A 13,072-nucleotide genomic window follows, 5' to 3' on the forward strand; every position below is an offset into this window, starting at 1 on the left:
AAAAAAAAAAAAAAAAAAAAAAAAAAAAAAAGTCTTATGTGAGGCCCTTATCACCACCCATTCACATCTCTGGCAATTTCCCGAAATTCTAAACTATCAAATATTAATATTTCCACTTTCAAACTACTAATGCAGCTTATCTTATATAAGGAGTGAGATAGGGACATGTCTGGGTTTTTATTCCTCTAAATTGTCTATTATGGAGTGTATGTGTGTATACAAGGTGTCGTTTATCCTTTTCTACCTTTACAGAGGAGTAACAGCTTATATAGGATGCTATTCTAAATCAAAATTGCCCTCAAGAATCCCTTACACTGTTCTTAAAGTACAATGTATCTGGCTTTATATCATACTATACCTTTTGCAAACAGTTGGCTTATATTCTGGGAACAGGATACATGAAAATATGTTTTGCTGGTTTTTTTTAATGAATGCATATAATTGTTTATGCAAAATTCAAATACACACACTCAGTGCTACTCACTAAGTGGACAGTGTATTCCCAGCATGGACAGCTACTCCTCCAAGTTTTGTTCCATACCTTGGCCCCCGGGGACTGCTGGCCCTTGCCTTCTGACTTCTGAGGTGAGCTGACTTTCTGGACTTTGGGGGATGCCAGTGGCACTGCAACGTGTGTGGCAGCTGTCGTGGTGTTGGTGGTGGTGGCTGTGGTTGCTCCCACTGCCTCAGCCAGGTCTGGGGGCAGGTCGTCTTCATCACTGCGGTTACTAAAAGCACATGAAGCTCTGCTCATTACAATTATACACATGCTGTGGGGCATGCAGCGGGGCTGGGGAGGAAGGGAGGTCGGAGCAGGGTTGGGGCTTCTCCAACAGATGTCTACCAGATGTCCAATACACCGGCTTTCTTCTAAAGCACATTTGGGGTGGATTTTCTACCACTTGCCAGGGTTTATGTTCTGCAATTGTGGTAAAGTATATATAACAGTTCAGTAGTATTAAATACATTCATCACACTGTAAAACCATCACCACTATATAACCCCAAACCTTTCAGCACCCCCAGCACAAACTACATATATATCGTTATTGAACAATATAGTCCATGGCCACCCTCCATAGCCTCTGGTAACAACATTTCCTTTATATCTCCATTAATTTGGCTATTTCAGGTGCTTCATAGAAATGGAATCATTCAAAATATGTCCTTCTGGGTCTGGTTCATTTCATCCACAATGACGTTTCCAGGACCAACCATGTTGTGGCATATATCAAAATTCCATTGCTTTTTTATGGTGAAAAATATTCAAGTTATGGATATCTCCTATTTCTTATCCATTCACCTGCTGATAGACACTTAGGTTGCCTTCACCTTTTTGGCTATTGTGAATAATGCTGTTAGAAACATGGATGGACAAATATTTATTTGGCTGTCTGATTTCAAGTCTTTCAGATTGAAATTTTACCTCAGAGTCTATACAGTTGCTGGGTCCTATGGTAATAGTATGTTTAACTTTTTGTGGAACCTCCAAATCAAAGGATATTATTTTGAGTGGCTTTTCTTAGGCTAGTAAATACAAGGCTCTTAAGAACTCACTGTTTTGACCAAAGGTTATAATGGCCCCTTTTGTGGCCTAACAGCAGCTGTTCCTTGAGTATGATAAATTGATTACAAGGAAAGAGTCGGGCCAATCTGTTTTGGGACCAAATAGCTCTTGTCTTAGAAACTCCCTGACAAAATTATATGACCCACGAACAAAATGACATTAGACAGGAAGTCACCATGAGGGAGAAGTCTGACCTGGCATCATGGGATTATCTCCAGGACTTGGATGTGTGGAAGAAGGGGAATTTTGACCTCCCTCAGAGAGGTCAGTGCTACAAAAATCCTATCTATTAATTTGTCTATTTTCTACTAATGGGAAAATGCTATCATTCTTTGATTTTTTCAAAGCAGAATATTTGGAGACAGCTTAAGAAACACATTTAAGTGAGAAGTTTGAAAGAGGTTTTCTTAAAAGAGCCAATTTGGTGACTGAAATTTTCTTTCCTTCCAGGCCATCTATAAGTTTATCATTATTTCAAACTGATCACATATCCCAAAAGGGTGATAATAACATTTTAAGCTTCAAAATATAAAAAAAGCAAATCCTGCCAGCCTTGTCCATGAGGAGGCAGATTTTCATGGTTTAATTTGTTCCCCAGAGATCATTAGGATTCTTACTTATTTGAATCTATTCATTTTGACTTTTCTAAGAAATGTACCCACTTTCCTGTCTGGAAGTTAAAGGCAATGAGGTGGGATGTGTCTGCCCCTTAGGACTCCACACATGACCTTTCCTCCTTTCACAAGGGGTGAACGGCAGGTCTGAGGTGACAGCTTCAGAACTGCAACTGGCCATACAGTCCCTGTCCTGTATTTTGTACCCTGGGACCCCCCAAAACTTGACCTTTTCTCAGGAACTTCCAGGTCCTAGAGAAGGAAGAAGAGGAGCACATTCTGTGGCCAAGTCCCCTACCAGGAACTTTACCCACACTGTCACATATTAACTCTCATAAAATTCCTCAGAGGTAGATGACTGCTATCACCCATTTTATAGATGGGGAAAGAACAGCTCAAAGAATAAATTTCCCAAGAGTTATAAACAAGTCATGGCTCTCATAGAAGCCTGTCCAAGAGCCCTCCGTGTCCAGAGATCCCCCTACAGCTCTCTGACCAATTACCCACTGGGGCTCAGTGCCAGGGCCATAGCCCAGGTCAAGAAATGGGAACTGTCCTTGCGATCAGTACTACAACTATGACTAATACTACCACCACCTTCACTATGGCACTTATCTGTCTTCTTGGGATTGTAACTATCTACAACTCTGTTGTTGCCTACAATATACTGTGAATCTTTTGGATGGAAATTGTGTCACTTCGCTATTCCCTGACGGTGCCTAAAACAGTTCCGTGTTCCTGAAGGCCAGGAGACTTTTGTGAAAATAAGCTGAGCAGACCTGGATGGTCACTGGTCTCATACATCGCTCTGTGGTTAGCTTTGGCTCTGTCGATGGCCACGCTACCATTATACTAATATGCCATGGAAGGTAGCCTTTGCTATCCCTTGAGAGACCCTGGTGCTAGTATTCATGCTCTCATGAGTTCTTCCTCTTGAGTATGAACTAGACTTTGTTACTTGCTTCTCATGAACCAAATATGGCGAAAGTAATGGATGTCATGGCTGTGTTTAGGTTACAAAAGACTATGACTCTTCTCTGGCTCTTTTCATAGGTTTTCTCTGATAGAGAAAGCCAGACAGGTCTAGGTAACTACTAACTGAGGGTGACTTTGGTCCAGCAGCCTTGAAGAATAGTAACTGCACGAATAAAGTTTCAGACGGGACTACAGCCCTTGGTGACACCTGGAACACAGTCTTGTAAGAGACTCTGACATAGAAGACCCAGTAAGCCATGCCAAGCTGCCGACCTCCAGCAACTGGGAGGTGATAAGAGTGGACAGTTTTGGAGCAGCATGCTACCTGTCAATCAGCAAGGAGTACACATGTCAACTATGCAGTGTTTTCAAGGAAAAAGGTCTGGGCCCATCATGCCCTACATTGGAAATAAAGGGAATTTGGGGGATGGCTCTCTGGCAACGGTTTGAAGAGCTACGAAATTAGAACCAAATTATATAGCATCACTGTAGTTGTCAAAATTTAAAAACTTGCAGTACAGAACTCACAAACTATATTGTCTTGTTAACTTCCTCACTCGGGGAGGCTTGATTTCTGGCTTTTCCATAGCTGGCTGGGCAGTTTCCACACGAATAGGGATAGGACTCCTAGGGACATAGAAAATAACGGGACGACACCAACAAGAAAGTTTAGTCTCGTTTTGGCAACACAGACCGTTTTTTCAGTAATTTATACCTTAGTAACCTTGATAGTCAAGAAATCAATATTTTTTGCTATTCCACTCTACTTATTTTAATAATCATAATTATTTTGAAAAGACTGGGGCATCCAAAATAAAAAAAAATAAACAAACAAAAATCAAGCGAAGAAAATATAGCAAGTGGGGAACTAAATATAATTGGGGTACCAAATAAAATTGCTCTATCCCAAATAGTCACTCACCCACCCATCCATAATATAACAGTTTGGTTCACCACCAGGTTCTGCCAGTAAAATGAATGACGAGAACACTGTGGATAACTTGGTTTTTGCCCCCCAATAACTTGGTGTTCACGCTATTTGAAACATAGCACAGAATACATTTTTAAAGAAATGAAGAACCATAGTATATGTCATGTGAAAAATGCATAACAGAAGGCCTTTAGGACTTGCTCTATATTTTAATTCTGTCTACATGTATAAATGTTAAAAACTAAATCTCATTTTTACCTTTCCTCAATCATTTATGCCTGATAACTAATGGGCCCTACACAAAATGGGGATGTTAAGGTAAAGCTTTAACATGTTTATAGTGGTTATGACTAATTTCATTTTTAAAACCCAGTAATTAGCTTCCAGCACCAAAGGGGCATCTAAACAAGTTAAGGCCCTCAGCAAAGGACCCCTGGCAAGTCAATGAACACTTCTAGGCCTCCGTTTTCTCTTCTATTCATTGCCTAATTGTGTGATAAGTGTGTGGCTTGTGCCTCATAAGTGTTTGTTGCATAAATACAGGAATGGGCAAATAAAGAATGGGAGTTAAGGGTGGGGCCTCACTTTCGGTTCCCTCAGGCAGGGAGGGAGCCTAGGGGAAACTCCCTGCAAGGACTGGGTCTCACAGAGAAACATAACTGTGCCTGGGTGGAGGGGCTGACCTGTGGGAAAGCTTCGTGGCAGAATCCACTCTTAACTAGGTGGAGGGAACATCTCCAGGCCGGGAGACGAGTGTTGACCTGGCTGAGGGCTGGGCACCAGAACTGTGGGTGGGAAGGTCCCAGAGAAAGAGCAAGGGCTTGGGACAGGAGGGAAAGCGGGGGTCAGGTCACCAGGTCACCAGGTCACCAGGTCACTAAGTTTACACGGAAGGCAACATCTCTAAAGGTTTTAGACAGGTGGCACATCAGATCTGTACTTTAGAAAGGTCCTCAGAGAAATGAAGAGGGCATTGGTGAGAGAAGACCAGGAGCACCTTAAAGGAGGGTTTCAGCAGCAATCCAGGAAGAAAGATAATACAGGCTGGGAGTAGGCAAGGATTATGGCCCCAAAAAAGAGAGGATGGGTGTGGGAGATGATTGAACAGATGTGGTCATTAATTAGGTAAGGGGAGGGGACAAGGCAAGAGAAAACAAGGGCTCCCAGGTTTCAGTCCCAGGTAAGAAATAGGTAATAATGTCATTTGCCAAAACTGGAAAACATGTGAAGCATGGCGGCTTAGAGATTAATAAGCCCCCCCCACCATCTTCCTTCCTTCTCCCCAGCACCACCTCTCTGTTTTTCCTTTTAGTGCTAGAGATGGAGTCCAGGACCTTGTGCATGCTAAGCAAATGCCTTACTGCTGAGCCAAAACCCCAGTCTTCATGAAGTTTTATGACAGTCCAGGGAGGTGTATGTCTCTAGTGGAAGACAAATTTAAACCAGGAACATAGACTGGGACTTTTAAGATGACACAGATAAATGTTAGCTTTTCTTTTGGACATTGAGTGTAAGAATTCCCAAGGGCAGTGGATCTAGATCCCCTGGGGGTACTTATTAAAATGCAGATCCCCATCCTCACCTGCACGCCCCCACCCCCCTACCCACCCCGCACAATCTGAGAGGTCTACAGTGGAACAAAAAGCCTATGTTTTTAACAGGAGATGCTGATGCTCTGGTCCTTGGGGAAATGTTACCTTTGGGAGTCTCTGCGGGGGTTTATAGTCCCTGAAGGTGGCAAATAGGATGGCCATAATCTCCCACTTGGACCAGGGCAAGGGGAGTTTCTGCTGCCTATGTGACCGGGGAGGAAGGGTTTCCTTTGGGTTTGGGGTGGAGGAGGAGTGACCTGGAAACTTTCATGAGCATGTGTGGTTCCAGTCCTGGCAAGGAGTTTAGCATGAGGGCCACATGGGCTGAGGAAGGAGCAACAAGCTGAGGCTGGGCTGGGAAGAGATTCAGTTCTGAGTCTTTGAAAGACTTCTTGCAGGAGCACACAGTCAGAGGGACATGCTCGAGAGACACCCCAAAGTGCTGAGCAGTACAGCAGGAGCGATATTAAAACTGAGGCTAAGCAACATTTTTGAGGATTAAAGGAAGTCCTTTAGGATGATATCTTTGGGCTCTCATTTGGTTTCATTTTTCCTGTGATGTTATCAGCCCATTCCTTCATGCGCAATGTTCTGAGGATAACGGTGACAACTCAGAGTATTGTTTCCCCATTCAAACAAGAAGCAACAGACCTTACATTAGCATCCTGAAGACTTGACTTCTTATTGGTATTTACAAATGCTGATTCCTCCTTTCCTATCTGTTAAAAAAAAAAAACAGTTGGATGAGTAAAAAGTGAGCATTTGGCATGAAAAAAACATTTCCAAGTCACTTATATTCAAAGGATACAGAAATGTGAAGGTGGACCAAGAAGTCTTTCATCAAGTATTCAGGTAATAGTAAATCTTGTCCCGGTATTTATGTAAATTATCAAAAAATGTTTCCTTGAGTCATTCCCCATTAAGGAAATTAAGATACAATCATCTAAATGTAATCAATTTTTGTATTCATATTTTTAATAAGCATCTGCTATGAGCCAGCTTGCATTTGAATGTGAAAAGGATGGTGTGGGAAAAGAAAAGCCCACAGCTTAATCCCTCACTCACATTTTAGATCAAGAATAATAATCAGCTCCATGCTCACAGTGTACTTACAGTTTACAAAAGAATTTGGAATCTGTCCTTTCACATCAGCATAACAAGCTTGGGAGGAATTACATCATTCAATTTTGATAGAAGCCTTGTCTTCCTCCCTCTGGTGAGTACCAAAGAATGTCGGGGGTGGTGGGAGACACCCAGTCAGCCAGCCAGGCCAGCAGAACACACACTGGTGGCCACTGGGAAACACAGTAGTCTGTGACCCTCACACCTACGTTGCAATGCGCAGAGCTTGGTCTCTGTTCTAGGTACGTGTTGAGCAAAGACTTCAAGCGTACTGATTTGGTGGGCACTGCATTGTTAGCCTACTGTGCTTGCCCACATAAGGACTGGCCCTGCTTTCTGAGCCTTTTCTAGAGCCAGGAATAATGGAGAACATTGTTGGGCTTCTGCATCCAGGTCAACAGGGGATTAACACTTAAATTCCTGTCAGTGCACCAATGCTTTTCTAACACAAGCCCTCAAAGCACTAAACCAGCAACTGGGCTCTGTGGCTTACGCCTGTTATCCCAGCTACTCAGGAGGCTGACGTAGGAGGATCACAAGTTTAAGGTGGAGCTGGGGATGTAGCTCAGTGGTAAGAGTGCTTCCCTAGTATGTGAAAATTCCTGGGTTCAATCTCTTACTGCAAAATCAATCCCCCAACCCCCAAAAGCCTATCCTAAATCAGGGAGTCCCAAAACATATTTCTGTGTCCCATTAACACTATTTTACAGATGACAGTGGGAGTTATTCTACAAAGAGTTCTGCAGCCAATTGAGGTGTGGAGGAAAGTAAAACAGCTTTCTTTCCTGTGGACTTCTCAGAGCCTATAAAAAGCTAATGTGCAGCTAACAGACCTACTCCTTCCTGTTTAGGAAGTTCAGTGAGCAGCATTTCCAAAATGATCAGCGAGCATCCGGTGGTACTCATGGTTCTTGTACAATCTTGGGAAACAATGCTCTGAATCATGAGCTCTCTTCTCCTTTCCTACTTGGGGCCCACCCACTACATCTGTTTGGCCAGGACATTTTCCCTTCTCTGTACCTAGCCCTCATCTTTTTCAATACTTTAAGAAATGAAGTGTTTCCAATACACTGTACTTCTGCACTGAAGCAGAAATCCAGGTCCTCTATAAGTGAGGCAAGCAGCATGGGCACTGAGAACATGATAAAGCTTCCTAGTGTGGATAATGACTTTGTAGAGGGTGATGTCGTATTTCAGGTTTGTCTGTTCCATGACAGTGGCAAAATGGCACACTTCAAAATAATGAAGCGAGTAGAAGTAAGACAGAGAATTGAGACTATAACTTTGATCTGACCGAGTTTGCAGTAAGAAGTGAATCTGAGCATCAGGTAAAAAGTGCTACTACCATTATTTGCAAAAAAAGTCAGTGCCTATTGACTTTATCACACTATATCTGTAATCAATATTGCACATATCTCCGCAAGAGCAGAGCAATGGATTGTGCTGGGTACTTTAATCTAGATTGCCTTATTTAATCTTCACAAGAACTTAGAAGTGTTATAAACCGTCATAGCCATTTGCATATGAGAAAACCAAGACTCAGAGAGTTTAGCAAGCAAGTGTAAGGTGAAATGGCTGATAAATGGTAGATCATGATTCAAACTCAGACTGTCTAATGTTCAAACTTGTGTGCCACACTTTACTGCTTCCTGTTTACATCACAACCCCCAAATGGAAGAAATTGTGAAAGCCTCCTCTTGTTTTTCAGAGTATGTTCTGGGAGGACTGAAATTATTCAGGTTGCTACATACATAAGTAGACGTTATAATATAAGTATTTCCACAGCAACATAAGCACAATACTAGGTTCGTAGGGACCAAAGATAGTTATATATTTTTCTAATGGACTCATGGACAATGCAGCTTTATATATATGGTTTGCAAAATGGGCAAAACGGCGAAAGGCTTTCTATTTGAGTGCCATCTTTAATGGACTTGCGTTTTCTCCCTGGAACACTATAGAAAATGACTCTGAACTTTGCCCATTCTCTGCTAACTACAGTTAGAGATAGCTCTTCAGAGAGGGGAATATGACAGACAGCTAAATTGGGTAGAAATTAATAGGTGGTCAGAAGACAGGGATAGGCTCTGAAGGGAGTCAGTAAAAGAGATGAGAACACATCAGAACTGTGGCTGGAGGCGCATCTGAAGAAGGCAAGGTCTTGACATTAAAATCACAATGGCCAGACTTGCATATTTCCCTATGGGATGAATGAAAATTTGGGATTATATTGTGATTGGTACCACTCGATCCATTAAGTTCAAAGAGACATCTGTCACCCAGGTGGGGGACCAGAGCATCTGGACCCATCCCTTCCCCAAAATGCCTTTGCTCTTTTCATGTACCCTTGCTATGTGATCCGCTTCCCTATCGGATCAATATTGGCTAAGTAGCTATACTTGTAATCCTATTGGTTGATTATAGTTTGACCCACATGGTACCCACATTGACTTTGCTGTATAAATTAGTCCTGAAAAAGGGGCTCTGTGGCAATGCACTTTTATGTTCCCACTTGTCTCTCAGGTGCTATTATTCTCTCAATCTTTCCTACTCTTAAAAAAAAAAAAAAGAAAAGGAAAGTGATTCTGAGACTGTATTTAGGTTTGCAGGGAGAGTGTAGTGGTCACTACTTAAAAAACCAGTAGTATCTGTTATGGGTGCCAAGTGAGAGAATTTATGGTAATTACTGACTATCACTTCTCATCTCCAAATTCACCCTCGGGACATCTGGAAGGTTGTGGGGCTGAGAACTCAGCAAATGCTTTGCCAGCTGGCCTCATGCCAGCACCCATCGATAGGGGGCTCTAGTGGGAACAGACCTACTCCTTTCTATCTGCTTCTTGTTCGTGGGTGTCAGTCTGGCTTCTTCACCCAGGCAGTGACAGTTCCTTCCAGTTGATCTGGTTTACCGATTTCCAACATCTGGCAGATCCAGTTTCACTATGTCCACCTCAGACAGCACTAGCCAGCTGATGCCCCTCTTCCAAGTGTTTGGCCAGGCCATGTGGGGTACTCGGGCTCAGAAACACCAGTGCCACCACAGGGCCCCTTGCTCAGCAGTCTAAGCTCCATGTACACAGTGCTTTTTCTCTGACAACATTTTAATATTCAGGGCATCATTGTTCCCTCAGCTGTACAGATGAGAAGTACTTCCTGCGGTTGCTACTGTGGGTCTTTTAGAGTAATGTCACCTACAGTGGCATCCTGTGAGCAGGTGAAAATGAAGATTCATCAGCCCCATGATGAACTGCTGGTCTCTGCCAATGTGCCAGATTTTCCATGCACTTCTGTGCATACTAATGTGTGAGAACCACTGCTATCCAATTGTCTCTCTGCTCTTTCACGTCCCTAGTTAACAACTATATCCCAGTCAATTCTTCATATGAAGACTTTGGCTTACATACCAAGGTGAGCTCCCATCTCTAGATCTGGCCCCACAGACCAAGTGCCCAGTCCTTCTTTGGGCATCAAGGGAGCTCTGTAAGGTGGAGACAGAACAACTAGGCTGCATACCTGGGCACTGGCCCGGGAAGCATTCTCCAGCTGTGCTTTCAGGATGTTACATTTCACATGGTCCGCCACCGGGGAAGGTAGCAGCGGGGTCTGCAGTGTCTTCTCTGCAACTTTCTTTTCTTCAGCCTGAAATGAAGCAAAAGATAGGCAACAGATGGTAAACAATTAAAAAAAGAAAACACACATATTAACTTTCCCCAACAATTACAACTGTAAATAACTCATAGATCTAAAGATATAGGCAAGTGTGCCACCAGCTCCTTAGCTCTGTGCCTGTGCTGTATACTTCAGAGGATGCACAAGGGCATCATTCCATCCTCTCATGAAGCTGTGAGGTGATGCATCAGGAGTTGAAGGTTAAGAGAGGAAGGGTTGCAGAATCTTGCAGCAAGAGTCAGTAGCAGAACCAAGATTCAACCTGCAACTACCTTACACCCAATCCAGGGCTATTTCCCCCATAACCGCCATCTCTGACACAGACCCAATTCTGTAACCTGAAGGATCAAAGGAAAGACTGCAAAGTATTCATTGATATTTTTACAATAAATCTTGCTCAGAACTGTGACTCTCAACAAGGAATTTGTATTTGTTATTTATTTATTTTGCTGGGAATTGAACCCAGCATGCTAAGCATGTGCTCTACCACTGCGCTATACCCCTGGTCCTTGTTACCTTATTATAGATAATGTCTTAGACTTCAGCAATTTGGTGCCATCTTCACTATTTTTACTATCTTCTGTGTGTTAATTGAACAGGTACCTAAAATTCATATGATCTAATTAAAGAGGATTAACCTGGGACAACATATTCCTATTTCAGTCATGTTCAAAGCAATATCTTTGAAATTATAAGCTCTGTAGTTATTATATTTATTATAATAGATATTATGATATTTACATAGCTATTAAAATATTTTCCATGTGTGTAAACTGAAATCATCTTTGATGACACACATGCCACTTTGGGGAAATAATGACTTATTGCTAAGTGTACTACTGTGGTCACTGCATATCCCAGTGTAAATATGGTGCCTGATGTAGAGTAAGGATCCAATAAACATCTACTGAGATGATTATGACAATATATAGTTATGATCAGAAGAGATATGTGTTTAATAAGAAAGGCATAAGCCTACATGATTGCTAGAAGTTAATTCAGTAATATCAGGATGGAATGTAGCATGCCCACCATGTACTAGGACAAGAATAAAATCTTCTAAAGCCCTCAAGTTCTTCAAGTTCTAAAATTAATCTTATTCATTAAAACAAAAGTCCTATTGAGCATCTTAGCATAGTCCCCACCGTAGGACTATTATGAAAGCCATAGAGGAAATATAGGGAAATTGGCTAGCTACACCATTTAATAAAGAAAGGAAGACATGGAATATAGTTTCCCAGTGGGTCTTCAAACACATGGAGGAGCATTTGGCAGAGCAAACAGAGCTCAGCAAGTTCATATCACACCAAACAGACAAGCAGAAGACCTGGCTTTTAAACTCAGCTTTCCCTTACTAGCGTTATTTTTAAAAGGTGGAGGGCTGGCTGGGGATGTTGGGTTTGAGCCTCAATATTGAAAAAATAAGGTGATGATGATAAAAACAAAGCTGGAAGTGATAGCACACGCCCAATCCAGCTATCAGAGGCCAGGTTGGACAACTTAGTAAGACCCTCTCTCAAAACAAACTAAAAGGGTTGGGGGTGTAACTCAGTGGTAGAGCTTTTGCCTAGCACGAGCCAGTCCCTACTGGTTAACATTTACTTTGAGCTTCCTGTGGGCCGGCTACTGACCATATGTTTCATATGCACGTCTCACTAAATCCGCTCATTTCTCCATCCTATTTGGAGGTATATATATTATTATCCCTATTTTAATAAAAAATGAAAGGTTATTATGATCTGGAGAGAATATTATAATCTCCATTTTACAGATGAGAAAAACAAAGTGGAGATGGGCAGTCACTTGCCCAAAAACACAGAGAAGGTAAATTTCATAACCAGGAATAGTGATTTTAGTTGAGTCCCAAGCCAAAGAGCTCTTTACCATTCAACCATACTGGCTGCCCTTAATGACTGTTTCCTTCGTCACAAGATTTTTAGGATATTCAAGTGAGAAAAAATATGAATAGCACTTTCATGCTACATTCTTTGGTTAGAAAAGAAAATATAACAAAATTTATATCAGATATAAGGATACTAATGGTGTTAAGTCACCAAGCTGAGCTGAAAGCACGGGCTCTTTTGACCAGATCCACTATCCTGACGGACTTAATTTTTTTCCTTTAGGCGACTACTAACTATAACTTATTTATTGTGAAAGGTGGATTTCATCTCATGTTTATAAGTCATTTAAATATTTGTTCCATACTTGAAAGATGTTTTTATTGATGTATGAAGAGTTAATTTTTAAATAGGCTTAATTTCTTTGGAGTAATATGCTGCGGTATAGGAATTAAATTAGTTATAAAGCCCATTCGAAGTTTTTGACAAGTGCTTAAGGGGATGTAGTTTATACTGACAGTAATGACCAGAATCCTACTTTAAAAAATGGAATGCTACTAAAATAAGAAAAGAATGCCCATTCAGCATTGATTTTCTTTCCCCTGAATTTAGTAATTCTAAACTGATTTTTTGGACATGAAATTCAAGCTGGCTTATTCCTGTTCCATCTGGACAAAGCAAGGACAATAATGTTCAGTGATATGAAATGACTCAGGTAACGACCAATATAAATTTGGGAAAATTGGTGCATCATTGGATGAA

The 13,072-nt window shown here is 41.7% G+C and overlaps 1 protein-coding gene across 4 annotated transcripts in view; it reads right to left on the minus strand.

The window, feature by feature from the left end:
• The window catches only part of Epb41l4b (erythrocyte membrane protein band 4.1 like 4B), a 116,165-nt gene that overhangs the window by 18,606 nt on the left and 84,487 nt on the right, over nucleotides 1–13,072 (minus strand). For 2 of the 4 annotated variants that reach the window (XM_033759255.1, XM_033759253.1), the window contains exons 18-21: nucleotides 10,314–10,439; nucleotides 6,330–6,397; nucleotides 3,684–3,782; nucleotides 542–719 (exon numbers count right to left, since the gene is read on the minus strand). In XM_033759255.1, the coding sequence (XP_033615146.1) occupies nucleotides 542–719; nucleotides 3,684–3,782; nucleotides 6,330–6,397; nucleotides 10,314–10,439 (471 nt within the window). Of the gene's footprint in view, nucleotides 1–541; nucleotides 729–3,683; nucleotides 3,783–6,329; nucleotides 6,398–10,313; nucleotides 10,440–13,072 lie in introns of all 4 variants that reach the window. The other 2 variants (XM_033759254.1, XM_033759252.1) reach the window with 1 other exon arrangement.

This window comes from Fukomys damarensis, unplaced genomic scaffold, assembly GCF_012274545.1.
Source record: "Fukomys damarensis isolate Sample0158 unplaced genomic scaffold, DMR_v1.0_HiC HiC_scaffold_36, whole genome shotgun sequence".
Taxonomy (NCBI): domain Eukaryota; kingdom Metazoa; phylum Chordata; class Mammalia; order Rodentia; family Bathyergidae; genus Fukomys; species Fukomys damarensis.